Source organism: Oncorhynchus masou, chromosome 13 (genome assembly GCF_036934945.1).
Source record: "Oncorhynchus masou masou isolate Uvic2021 chromosome 13, UVic_Omas_1.1, whole genome shotgun sequence".
In the NCBI taxonomy this organism is placed as follows: Eukaryota; Metazoa; Chordata; class Actinopteri; order Salmoniformes; family Salmonidae; genus Oncorhynchus; species Oncorhynchus masou.
Window position 1 is genome coordinate 52,578,925 of NC_088224.1, and position 12,032 is coordinate 52,590,956.

General features: G+C 42.4%; 1 protein-coding gene across 1 annotated transcript; it reads left to right on the plus strand.

The window, feature by feature from the left end:
* Positions 1-1,377: 1,377 nt before the first annotated feature.
* LOC135552544 (coatomer subunit delta-like) lies at positions 1,378-11,702 on the plus strand. The gene is made up of 10 exons (XM_064984236.1): positions 1,378-1,680; positions 2,879-3,142; positions 3,398-3,577; positions 3,683-3,888; positions 7,085-7,246; positions 7,409-7,574; positions 9,253-9,400; positions 9,539-9,647; positions 9,905-10,109; positions 10,246-11,702. The coding sequence occupies exons 1-10, from the start codon at positions 1,678-1,680 to the stop codon at positions 10,333-10,335; spliced, it is 1,533 nt and encodes a 510-aa protein (XP_064840308.1). The 5' UTR covers positions 1,378-1,677; the 3' UTR covers positions 10,336-11,702.
* Positions 11,703-12,032: the final 330 nt, after the last annotated feature.

Below are 12,032 nucleotides of genomic sequence, written 5' to 3' on the forward strand. Positions count from 1 at the left end.
TTCCCGGTGTCTGTGACGCTCGCCGTTTAGTGAGACGTAGATCCGGTGGAGAGCATGGGGAAACGGAGAAAACATTATCTGTCATGTTGAGTATATACCAGATTATGTCAAGGTAGGAAGTGTCAATTTCCTGTGAGAGTTTTTGTTCCGACAACACCAAAAAAAAAAGTGTTTTAGGTGTCAATCTTATGGGCATGTTGCAGCAGTGTGGAGGGAGATGCCTCGATGTGAGAAGTGTGCCGGTGGGCATGAGATGAGGGATGTGTGGTATCGGTGGAGAAAGTTATATGTCTCAGTTTTGGGGGTGCCCATGGGGCTGGCGTTCGGAGGTGTCCGGTGAGAGAAAGGCAGATTGAGGTCGCCAGAGTTATAGTAGTACAGAAAGTGTTGTATGCCGAAGCAGTGAAGAAAGTGGTAGAGAAAGATGGGTACAAGGTGAGGGATCCTGAGAGGATTCGTGTGAGTAGGCAAAGACCAAGAGAGAGTGATGGGAAGAATATGTGCCTCAGTAAGGTGGACTTTATAGCATTTATAGCCATGACTGTCAATTGTATTGCAGAAGTGGATCGAAAGTCATAGAAAATAGAGTTTGCGGTGGCGAAGAAGTACTTGGGATTGGGGGATTTACTGCAGAACAGTTGTAGGGAGTGTTAGTGTCATGTACTCTCAGACCATCGGTCTGGAGTAAGACTAGATATGGTTAAATAGTGGAGTGGGGTGGTGGATTTATTTAGAGTGCTTTTCCCCAACTTGTATTACCACATCAAATAATTGAATGTTGGTAGTCCATGAATTACCTCACGGACCAGTACAGTAGGTGGCGGTGTATGCATTTACAAGTTGGATGCGATCCAAAGAGTTTTATAACTAAACCAAGGTAGTCATTTCCAATGGGAACAAGTGCGTCATCGTGGGAAGAACAGGTAAGGAGGTGGGCAGAAACAAGCATGAGCTAGTGAGATCCTTTTGGCGCGTTCTAGCATGTATCTGCATATTTCCGTTAGGGAACGCTTACTCTGTGAAGTGCACACGTGCAATAACTCAATTCCCCTTTGCACTCCTTCTAAATAACGCAATTTTAAAAAAAATAATAATACATGTTGTAAAGGGTAAAGTCTACAAAACTTACTCCACTCTGCTCATAACAGATTTTAGTGTTGGGAACAGAAAACTGTATTGAGCTCAAATGTTTCATCGATGAGAAAATGTGCAGAATCTCAGCCAAAATCCACCTGGTTCCATCTTCTCCCACTGCTGGCCAGTGGGCTTCCTCTCACTACCAAATATGGTAGTGAGATGAAACGCCAAGCGGATGCTTCACATTTCTACATCCGGTGAAATATCGGTCTCGTTCTATCTGTGCTCGATCTCTTTGGTTCAAGCACACATCGCGCAACTTTTGACGTTCTGAAGTTTTCTACGACAAAGCGAACGAGTGGTTTATCAAGGAAGCAACTCCGCTGGTTGGAGACGTGGCTCTGCTTGGCTGCCATATTGAAGTAACTCAAAGTGAAGCACTACAAGCAACAAGCAGTTTCGCTAGCTGTCCAACTATATTTTCTTTCTAAAGGCGCTTTAGATTTACTGGAACTCGACTGAGCAAACACCATCGGAGATTGAAGATCGTTTTCCTAACCATCTGAGATTAAAGACCGTTTTCCTAAAGAGAGACCAACAATGGTGAGCACAGTCACATTTCAAGTCTTTATTTTTTCCGCTTAGCTTAATCATAACAACAAACGTTAGCTTGCTATCATTAGCTAGTCCCTTGGCACAATGAATTGAGAAGCAAATCAAACTTCACTTGACAAACAACCACAAAGGTAGCCACTCAAGGTTATTTGCTAACTTATTAACTATATAATGCTGCTATTACTTAGCAGAGTTGTAATGTAATGTAACGTATCGATGTTAGTAAGCTAGCTAAGTTAACTAGCTAACGTTAACACAAATGTCAGCTACTAGTGCTTGGTGACAGTTCAGTTAGCTAGCGTTCGCTGGCTAAGTTTACTAGCTAACTAGGTAACTAGCTAGCTACAATTTAACTAAGTTAGCTAGATTGATCTTTACATTTCACTGGTTGTCTACTGTTGGCTGTCTGCTAACTGTGTTAAGCTATGTTGGCTGGTAACGTTAAATACTTGGCCTTGGTAGGCTAGTTAACATTAGTTATCGTGATATTTCAACCAATGGATCTTGGCTGAATGACATTGTGATTGATTTGCATTGCGTAATCTAGTAAATGTAAGTCTAGTAAATTAAGGCATTTGGATCAATGCGTTATCGTGCCTTGGTCCTGGTATTCTGTGATGGTAAGTGATTTTTTACATATAGCAAATTGTAGCCAGCATAAGGTGGGCATATCTTTACACTTGTTTACACACTGAACTTCACTGGGGTCAGAACACAATCATGGTTACATTAAGACACCATGAAGCTTGTGTGAGATATGGGTCAGAAAACGTATAGGGATGGGATATGCCACTGTACTCCAAATTTTACCTTTACACCCTGATAGATCAAGAAAATTGAAATACTGCTTTTTTCCCCACTGGGAAACTACCCTTTTGTCCTCATGCTAGCTAGCCGTAGCATATCCCGTCCCTGCATTGAGGTACGTTTTCCGACCCATATCACACGCTGGCTTCGCGGTGTCTTAATGTAACTATGATTGCTTTCTGACCCCAGTGCAGCTCAGTGTGTAAACAAGCTTAACGATAGGGTCGGAATCTGCTTTCTAAGTAAATTGGCACATAACTACCTTTCTTGGCCCACAAATTTGTACCACATATGGTTACCCTGTCTATCGCTCTTTCATGCATTAATGGAGACATCCCACTTATAAACGGATGTTTGTGATTCTCTCTGATCGCTGCAGGTGCTTTTGGCAGCGGCGGTGTGCACCAAGGCAGGCAAAGCCATCGTGTCACGGCAGTTTGTGGAGATGACCCGGACGCGTGTCGAGGGCCTGCTGGCTGCTTTCCCCAAGCTCATGGGTTTGGGCAAGCAGCACACGTTTGTGGAGACAGAGAGCGTGCGTTACGTCTACCAGCCGTTGGACAAGCTCTACATGGTGCTGGTCACCACCAAGAACAGCAACATCCTGGAAGACCTGGAGACGCTGCGGCTCTTCTCACGCGTGGTAATGATACGATCCGACACATCTTTATTGGTCCATTACACAGAGATTTTGCAGCCATAGTATCCAGGACCCACACACGCGACAGGCTGGGAGCAGCACAGGGGATAACCCTACGCTATAGCAGCCCATTGCTGCTTACCAGTTCAGAGTTTATCCATCCCACCAATAACTTCAAATGGGATCATATCCCACTAGAACGGTATTATGACTTTTGGTTTGATATGGAAGCATTCAATTGTGTTTTTCTGTTTTCAGATCCCAGAGTACTGCCGTGTGCTGGAGGAAGGGGAAATCTCAGACCACTGTTTTGACCTGATATTTGCCTTCGACGAGATCGTGGCCCTGGGCTACAGGGAGAACGTCAACCTGGCCCAGATCCGCACCTTCACCGAGATGGACTCTCACGAGGAGAAGGTGTTCCGGGCAGTCAGAGAAGTGAGACACTTGTTGCTAAAACGCACATAACGTCCAGAGGACATGTGGCATTAGCTTATAGCAACCACGATTTAAACGTTCTTCCTCATCTGCTTGTCCCCACAGACCCAGGAGCGCGAGGCCAAAGCAGAGATGCGGCGAAAGGCTAAAGAGCTGCAGCAGATCAGGCGAGACGCCGAGCGCTCGGGGAAGAAGGTGCCGGGCTTCGGCGGCTTCGGCAGTGCCGGGATGAGCAGCATGTCCTCCGGGTCCATCATCACAGACACCATCATCGAGCCAGAGAAACCCAAGATGGCTACCGTCCCAGTCAGGTATGGAAATGATGGAATTTCGGTGTTGAATTTGATTGTGTGTATAATTGTCTTAGACTGTGCTCCAATACACAGTGATTGGCAGTTAGGGCCCAGTTTGTCCTGATAATGTGACCAGGGTGGGAAATTTTATTTTTGGTCCAACAGCCACTGTGGCAGTTAGATGAGAAAATCGACCAGCCAACTCTTTTGTAGTGTTTCTAAAACAAGAAATGTATTAGTGGTAAGAAGTAATGTGGTATATTGCTCCATTCAATTTCATTTTTGTGACCTAATTTTTTTTAACCTATGTATGTTAAAAGCAATCATTTAGTTAAAATAGTGAAACAAACTGTTCTACAACTGAAAATTAAGAATCAACAAAGTGCCTGCCCTGCCACAAAATTCTGAGTGAAATGGCTTACTTATTGTTATTAGTTCAGAGCTCTGACACTGCCATTTTTACAAAGTGTACATAAGTTGATATTTATGAGAACACAAATAAATTGAGCACAATTAAAATATGTGAGTGTTTTAATGATAAGACATGACATAAAGTTTATGAATAAAATGGTTTTGGTGTGTAACCCAGAAAAATTTGAGTCATAAGGTGAGACAAATGTTCAGCTGCCCCTTCAAGGGGGGCCATTACCATGGTAACGGTGATTGAGAATCTCTGCATCTGCGTTAGCAACAGACAGTTGCAGCAAAATAATGTTGGAAAAACAACTTGGCGTTTGAACAAAAATGATGTAACTAGACAAACACTTTAGTAGCCTTTCGTCAATTCGACCAACTTCTACCAGCCACCAATGTGGCTGGTTAAAGACATTCTTTCCCGCCAATGCCCAAAATTCTGCCCGCAAATGGTGGGTGTTCATTTCTCACCCTGAACGTGACCTGACTAGGGCTGTTGCGGTTACCATGTTACAGCCACACCGGAGGTCAACGAGTCGTGAAGGCAGTCAAATTCCACATGACCATTTAGTCACGGTAATTAGGTTTCTCCAAGCTCTGATGCTGTTCATTAGCAGCCTACCAAACTTGCTAACTGCCTGGTACTCAGCACTCTTTTGTCCCTCTAATCACTCTGACATCAATGCAAATGCATTCAAAAATCTAATCAAACAGTTAACGAGAGCCCATCAGCTCATGTTGTGCGACATTTCTATAGGTTATGCAAATAGGGAGAAAACAGTGTGATGGCTGCTAATAAAAAGAGGATCCCATCAGCTTTCTATAAGCTAGGCCTATTGATTTCTCAACTTTCCTAATATTAAGCACATTGCATATATTTAGATCAGGAGTATAGCCATGAAAATAAACCACTGAGAAATGCGTCGTCCGTTCGCTATTTAAGCGCAAAGATGACATGTATTTATTCCCCGCTGCCCCTGTTTCGATACAGGTGCATGTTAATGGTCCATTCTAAATTCTAACAAATATCACACACGCATTATTATTTAGTATATGTAAAGACTAGATTAAACCAAGAATAGTCTGATGAGTGACAATATTAGCCTATCACTTGTGAATGATATAGTATCACTTGTGAATGATGCTCAGCATAAGAAACAATGCCTTTGCCTTTTTTCGAACCATGGTCGCACACCTTATGTAGCCTGGCCTATATGTTTTAATAAGGTTTGTATCACTAAAGTGGCCAAATAACTTCTTCAAATGAAGCACATTAATCCGCTTTACAAAGGGTGTAGAGCCTAACTGGCATATATAAGCAGCGCGTGAGTTTCAAGTTTGGTGAAGTTAATTTTCACCATAAAAATGCACCTTTATAATAATAGCATTACATGCATAATACAAATTTTCGGTCACTTTTGATAATGGTGTTTTCCCGGGAAACATTCGTGCTTTTAGCCTACTACCATGCGCAAATTGCTGTGCTTATAATGTGAAGAAATAGCCTAATAGTTTATCAACATTTTAAGCTAAATGTTCTGAACTGTTGTGTCAGCCACATTGCATAAAAAATGTATTTTGAAGCTAGTGGTTGTATTAATTTGGGATCTATCGCATTCCACAACTGTCCCAGACGGTTTGGAATATTTATTTCTCGCACAAAATAGGTCGACGTTTGTACAATGGGGGATAGTCGATTGACTCTGGCTAGTGCTTTTGCTGTTCGTTAGACCTACTTGTTGTTGGCTGACGAAAAGTAAATGTGGACAGTTCATCCAATATCTTCAATATGTATCTCGGAATTGGATAAAAGCGTGTGCAGTTGCGTCCCCGATGTCTGTCTTCACTTGTAGCCTGTGAGAAATAGCCGACCACGTGACAGCGAGCCATGTGAGTGAGAGACGCTTTGGATTGCGCAGCACACTCTGGGAGCAGGGCACAACGCACTAGTCCGGGCCTTTTTTTAAAGGAATGGATTTTTTTGGGGTGCGTTACGGCCATAAAAGGGGATGGCGTGAAATTCGAGGCATTATCAAGTGCTTGGGAAATTGTGAATTCGACTTTTGCGCAAAAAAACAAAGCAGAGCTTTCTTCAAGCAACTTTTTTCAAATCATCATTAGTCTCATCCTGCAGCCTTACAATGTATTAAAAATAAAAACATATAGCCCAACGTTTGTAGAACAACTGAAGTTACATGAATAACTCTAAATTAAGCATATAGGAGTCCCTATTTCTTTGTTAACCGCTCAACACAGAATAGTGTGCGTGCTCCCTCAAATCGCTTTGGAAAAAATATCATATTTTATTTAGCTTTGTTCAATTGTATTCTTCATACTATAAAATAATGCCATGGAATTCTAAACAAATCTTGTCTGCTAAATTAACTAGTGTAGCCCACAGCCATTTGGCTTAGCCACATAAGGACCTTTAATTCTGAAATAGACTGCATTTATTTCATGTCATACTTCTTTAGACCTGTCTAATATAATAATGGATTTATTGGGAAAGTGTCGTAGGTAATATTACATGGATTTATTAGACTTTTTTAAATGGCTTATTAATAGGTGGAAGCCAGGAGATCCTAAATGTGTTTGTTAATTAACAGTCAATTACTGTGAGACCAATAGTTATTTGCTTGACAATCACCGGCTGACCATTTCGGGAAAGACCTGACTAGCCCTAGACCTGACTAGCCCTAGACCTGACTAGCCCTAGACCTGACTAGCCCTAGACCTGACCTTGAAAAACTCTGGGCCACAGATACAGATGATGGTACTGATGATCGTGTGTTTCCCACAGGCCGACCGGATCCAGCAAAGCCCTCAAGCTGGGCGCCAGGGGGAAAGAGGTGGACAACTTTGTGGACAAGCTCAGGGGGGAGGGGGAAACCATCACGTCCAACACAGGGAAAAGGCCTTCGCTTGCGTCCAATGTCCTACCGCCACCAGTTAATGTGGAGAGGTACATTACTCCTCTTAAGTTTTAATCTTTGATAGTGAGCCAAGGTTTATCTTGCATTCAATGTCTGTGCATGTGCTTTACTATTGACATAATTCCCGTGTGTGATTGCGATGTGTGTGATGATAAAACCTCAATCTTGACACCTGTGTATGTTTTCCTCAGTGTCCACATGAGAGTTGAGGAGAAGATCAGCCTGACCTGTGGACGTGACGGCGGTCTACAGAACATGGAGCTCCTAGGCATGATCACCCTGAGGGTGACCGACGACAAGGTCAGCCGCATCCGCCTGATGGTCAACAACTACGACAAGAAGGGAGTACAACTGCAGGTGAGTTGTTCAGATCCTGACTGACCCATGACCTTTTGTAAAGACTCCTGGATGGTGTTTAGTAGGGCAGAATGTTGTGGAGAAATCCAGTGTTCTTATTTGACTAGTATCCCAGCACGATTACAAAATGTTTCTCCCCGTGTGCTCCTTCTGAACACGGCCCAATGTATTCGAAGATTTCTGTAACAATTCATCCCATATCAGAGAGATGTACTCTACCGGTCATAAGTTTTAACACCTACTCATTCAAGGGTTTTTCTTAATTTTTTTAACTATTTTCTACGTTGTTGAATAATAGTGAAGTCATAAAAACTATGAAATGAAATAACACATGTAATCATGTAATAACTAAAAAGGTGTTAAACAAATCAAAATATAATTTTTATATTTGATATTATTCTTCGCCTTGATGGCAGCTTTGCACACTCTTGGCATTCTCTCAACCGACTTCATGAGGTGGTCACCTGTATTGAATTTTAATTAACAGGTGTGCCTTGTTAAAAGTTCATTTGTGGAATTTATTTATCAGTTGTGTTGTGACAAGGTAGGGGTGGTATACAGAAGATAGCCCTATTTGGTAAAAGACCAAGTCCATGTTATGGCAACAGCTCAAATAATGCTTGGCTATGAAAAGCCAACTGACATTTACTCCTGAGGTGCTGACCTGTTGCACCCTCTACAACCACTGGGATTATTATTATTTGACACTGCTGGTCATCTATGAACGTTTGAACATCTTGGCTTGTTCTGTTATAATCTCAATCCGGCACAGCCAGAAGAGTACTGGCCCTCTCTCTACGTTTCTTCCTAGGTTCCGGCCTTTCTAGGGAGTTTTTCCTAGCCACCATGCTTCTACGTCTGCATTGCTTGCTGTTTGGGGTTCTATGCTGGATTTCTGCTGATGTAAGAAGGGCTTTATAAATATATTTGATTGAATAAGCAAATAGAAATGACAGTCCAGTACTTTAAGACAAGAAGGTAAGTCAATGTGGAACATTTCCAGAACTTTGAAAGTTTCCTCAAGTGCATTTGCAAAAACCACCAAGCGCTATGATGAAACTGTCTCTCATAAAGGACCGCCACAGGACAGGAAGACCCAGAGTTACATCTGCTGCTGAGGATACGTTCATTAGAGTTACCAGCCTCATATTTCATCCCAAATAAATGCTTCAGAGTTCAAGTAACAGGCACACGTCAACATGAACTGTTCAGAGGAGACTGCATGAATCAGACCTTCATGGTTGAATTGATTTCTTTGCCGCAAAAGGCAAAGGGTGGCTTCTTTATTATCATGATTTATTTCACCTTTATTTAACCAGGGAGGCTAGTTGAGAACAAGTTCTCATTTACAACTGCGACCTGGCCAAGATAAAACAAAGCAGTGAGACACAAACAACACAGAGTTACGCATGGAATAAACAAACAGTCAATAAAACAATAGAAAAAAGTCTATATACAGTGTATGCAAATGAGGTAGGATAAGGGAGGTGAAGAAGAAATCCCAAACACTTTTTTTGTTACTACATGATTCCATATGTGTTGTTTCATAGTTTTGATGTCTTCACTATTCTACAATTTGGAAAATAGTAAAAAAAAATAAAGTAGGTGTTCTAAAACTTTTGCCGTGGTAGTGTATGTCCACTGTGTTGGAATTGATTGTATCTCCCCTGGTATTTAGACACATCCCAACGTAGATAAGAAGCTCTTCACTTCAGACTCTGTGATTGGTCTGAAGAACCCCGAGAAGTCTTTCCCCCTCGACAACGACGTGGGGGTGCTGAAGTGGAGGCTCCAAAGCACAGACGATGCCCTCATACCTCTAACCAGTGAGTCACATTCCAATGCCTTTCTCCACCCGTCGTCCTGCCGGCACCATCTTCGATCGGCAATTACTGTGGTAGGATTTATTCGGTGTTAACTACAGTCTATTTTTTAAATGTCATTGTGCCTCGTTTTGCCTGTAGTAAACTGCTGGCCTTCAGAGAGCGCTACAGGCTGCGACGTGAACATAGAATATGAACTGCAGGAGGAGAGCCTTGAACTGAACGACGTAGTTATTGCTATCCCAATACCGTGAGTACATGGGTGATGATAAAAATGACTTTTCTTGTAATGTGTTGACTGTATAATAACCTTGCTGGGTTTTCTTTTGGCTGGTTTCCCAGAGACCGGTTTTTAAGCATAGCCCTGGACTAAGAAGTATGGGTAATGGAGTTCCTCCATTGAGCTGGTTTTTAGTATAAGACAATGCTTTATTTGTGACCAGGTAAACCAGCCTAAAGTTTGATGGTTGCGTTGTTTACAGTATATGGTTGTATTTCCTGGTGCAGATCTGGAGTTGGGGCACCTGTGGTTGGAGACGTGGACGGAGAGTATAAGCACGACAGCAGACGGAACGTTCTAGAGTGGAGCCTACCCGTCATAGATGCCAAAAACAAAAGCGGCAGCCTGGAGTTCAGTGTCGCCGGGCAACCCAGCGACTTCTTCCCCGTCAACGTGTCCTTTGTATCCAAACGCAATTACTGCGACATACAGGCAAGTTTAATCTTTTTTTACGTCGAAGCTTACTAACTATGGACGTTTAGGCCTACAGTCAATGATGGAACACAATGCTCTTGCGATCCCTGCATTTCACTCGTTACATTGATTCTTTCCCCTCCTATTCCCTCAGGTTGCTAAAGTGACTCACGTAGAAGGAGACGCACCAGTGAAATTCTCTTTAGAAACTTCGTTCCTCGTCGACAAATACGAGATCCTGTAAAAACAAAATATATACGTCAAAGCTCCAGAGAAGACAAAATAAATACTCGCCTGCCTGCCCGCCTGTGGAACATTTTGAGACTGTACACATCAACAGGATCCAGCCCTTCAAAAGCCCTTCCCGCGGTGGAGCACAGTGTTGGTGTATTTATGTTTGTATGATAGAGAAAAAGATCTACAGTGTGTGTATATATAGAGTTCAATTTAACGGGCAGCGAAACATGCTGTTGTTCGCCGAGAAGAGGTGGGAAGTTAAAACACGATGACTAAAGGGGCAGCAGGGAAGGGAGATGGGTGGTGCTCTTGGTTAAGTAGTGGGGTAGGAACCATGCTAGCTACAGACAGGCATCAGGGACGTGTTCACTAGAACACAAAACGGAAAAAGATTTGCACTGTTTTGCAACAGAAAACAAAGAAATATATATTTTCTCATTTTGAGGAAAACTAAAATGAGCCTTTCCTAATTATACAAGTCCAGGTAGTCCCTCCCTGATTCAGTCAGTTTTCTTCCATTTGGGGCCTAATGAACATGACCCTGGCTGAGGAGCTAGTCGGTATTCAGCTGTTTCATCTTCCCTGCTATAGAGGTTGAGTAATTAAAATCATCCCCACCTCCAAAAGAGTCATGCGTCCTCTACCAGAGACATTTTGTATTTTATACATTGGACCAGATTTTGAAGAAATCGGGACTACCCAGGTGGTCTTTACTGTTTTTGTTTCATAACTGCAGGTTCACCACAAATCCATTTTAATGGCACCTGTTTACCCACTAAAGGCATTTGTTTTTTATTTAGATTGATTAATCTCAATATGTAGCTTTAGGTATTGGCTGTGGTATTAAGAAACTGCTAAGATGGAAAAGAGTAAGCAGCCAATTCACAAGGCGAACCACTGCATTTGTGGCTATAGAAGTTCTCGAAAAGTAATCATTTAAAAGCTCCTTAGCAAGCTCGCCGTTGACTATTTACAAACGTATCAGTTGTTGAAAAGGAAGAGCCGATCGATATACTGTGGTTCATATCAAACAACCATCAATAGAGGGAATACTTTGGTCCTACTGCGATGAGGACTCTCCTGCCAGTGACACCACCTCCCTCTGATGACTCCAGTCAGTCATTTACTCCCATAATGAACGGATGCTCTTTAAAATCCACTTAATCAAAAGGACAACATGTAGTGGTTTCATATGTTTTGGTTTTGATGTTTTGTTTGTATTCCCAGAATTTCAATGCGGTTGGTTGGATAATGGGGTTTGAAGATGGCTAGATGGGACATTTTATCTGTAAAGAAATACAGATGGGGAATCGTAACATTCCAGTATAAAATGTGAAGCAAAGAATCTTTAATTGATTAAAGTGTATTATTCAACTTTGCGGTCTTGATTTTTTTGGGGTAGTTAATGCATTGCAATGATGTTAAAGACCGGTTGGTTGTTCAGCAACAAAACTGATGCTTGCGCAACTATGGGGCAAAACAAAGGTTATGTACGTAACCATGGTTATGTGAGCGACATGGATCACTCCAATATATTGGTATCACTCCACAGCTGAGGGATACACCGGAGGTGAGGATTTACAGAGTTACTCCCATCTACCTGTGTCACGGCTGGACCCCATGGCCGCGACACGTGTTCTCTTCATTTTTGAGGCGCCTCTAGCACCGTGGAGGATGAGAGTGATCCTATAGCTCACATAATCG

Coding starts and splice junctions, on each gene's coding strand:
- LOC135552544 (XM_064984236.1), top strand. Junction 3,889..7,084: donor ATGGCTACCGTCCCAGTCAG/GTATGGAAATGA, acceptor TGTTTCCCACAG/GCCGACCGGATCCAGCAAAG. Junction 10,110..10,245: donor GCAATTACTGCGACATACAG/GCAAGTTTAATC, acceptor CTATTCCCTCAG/GTTGCTAAAGTGACTCACGT.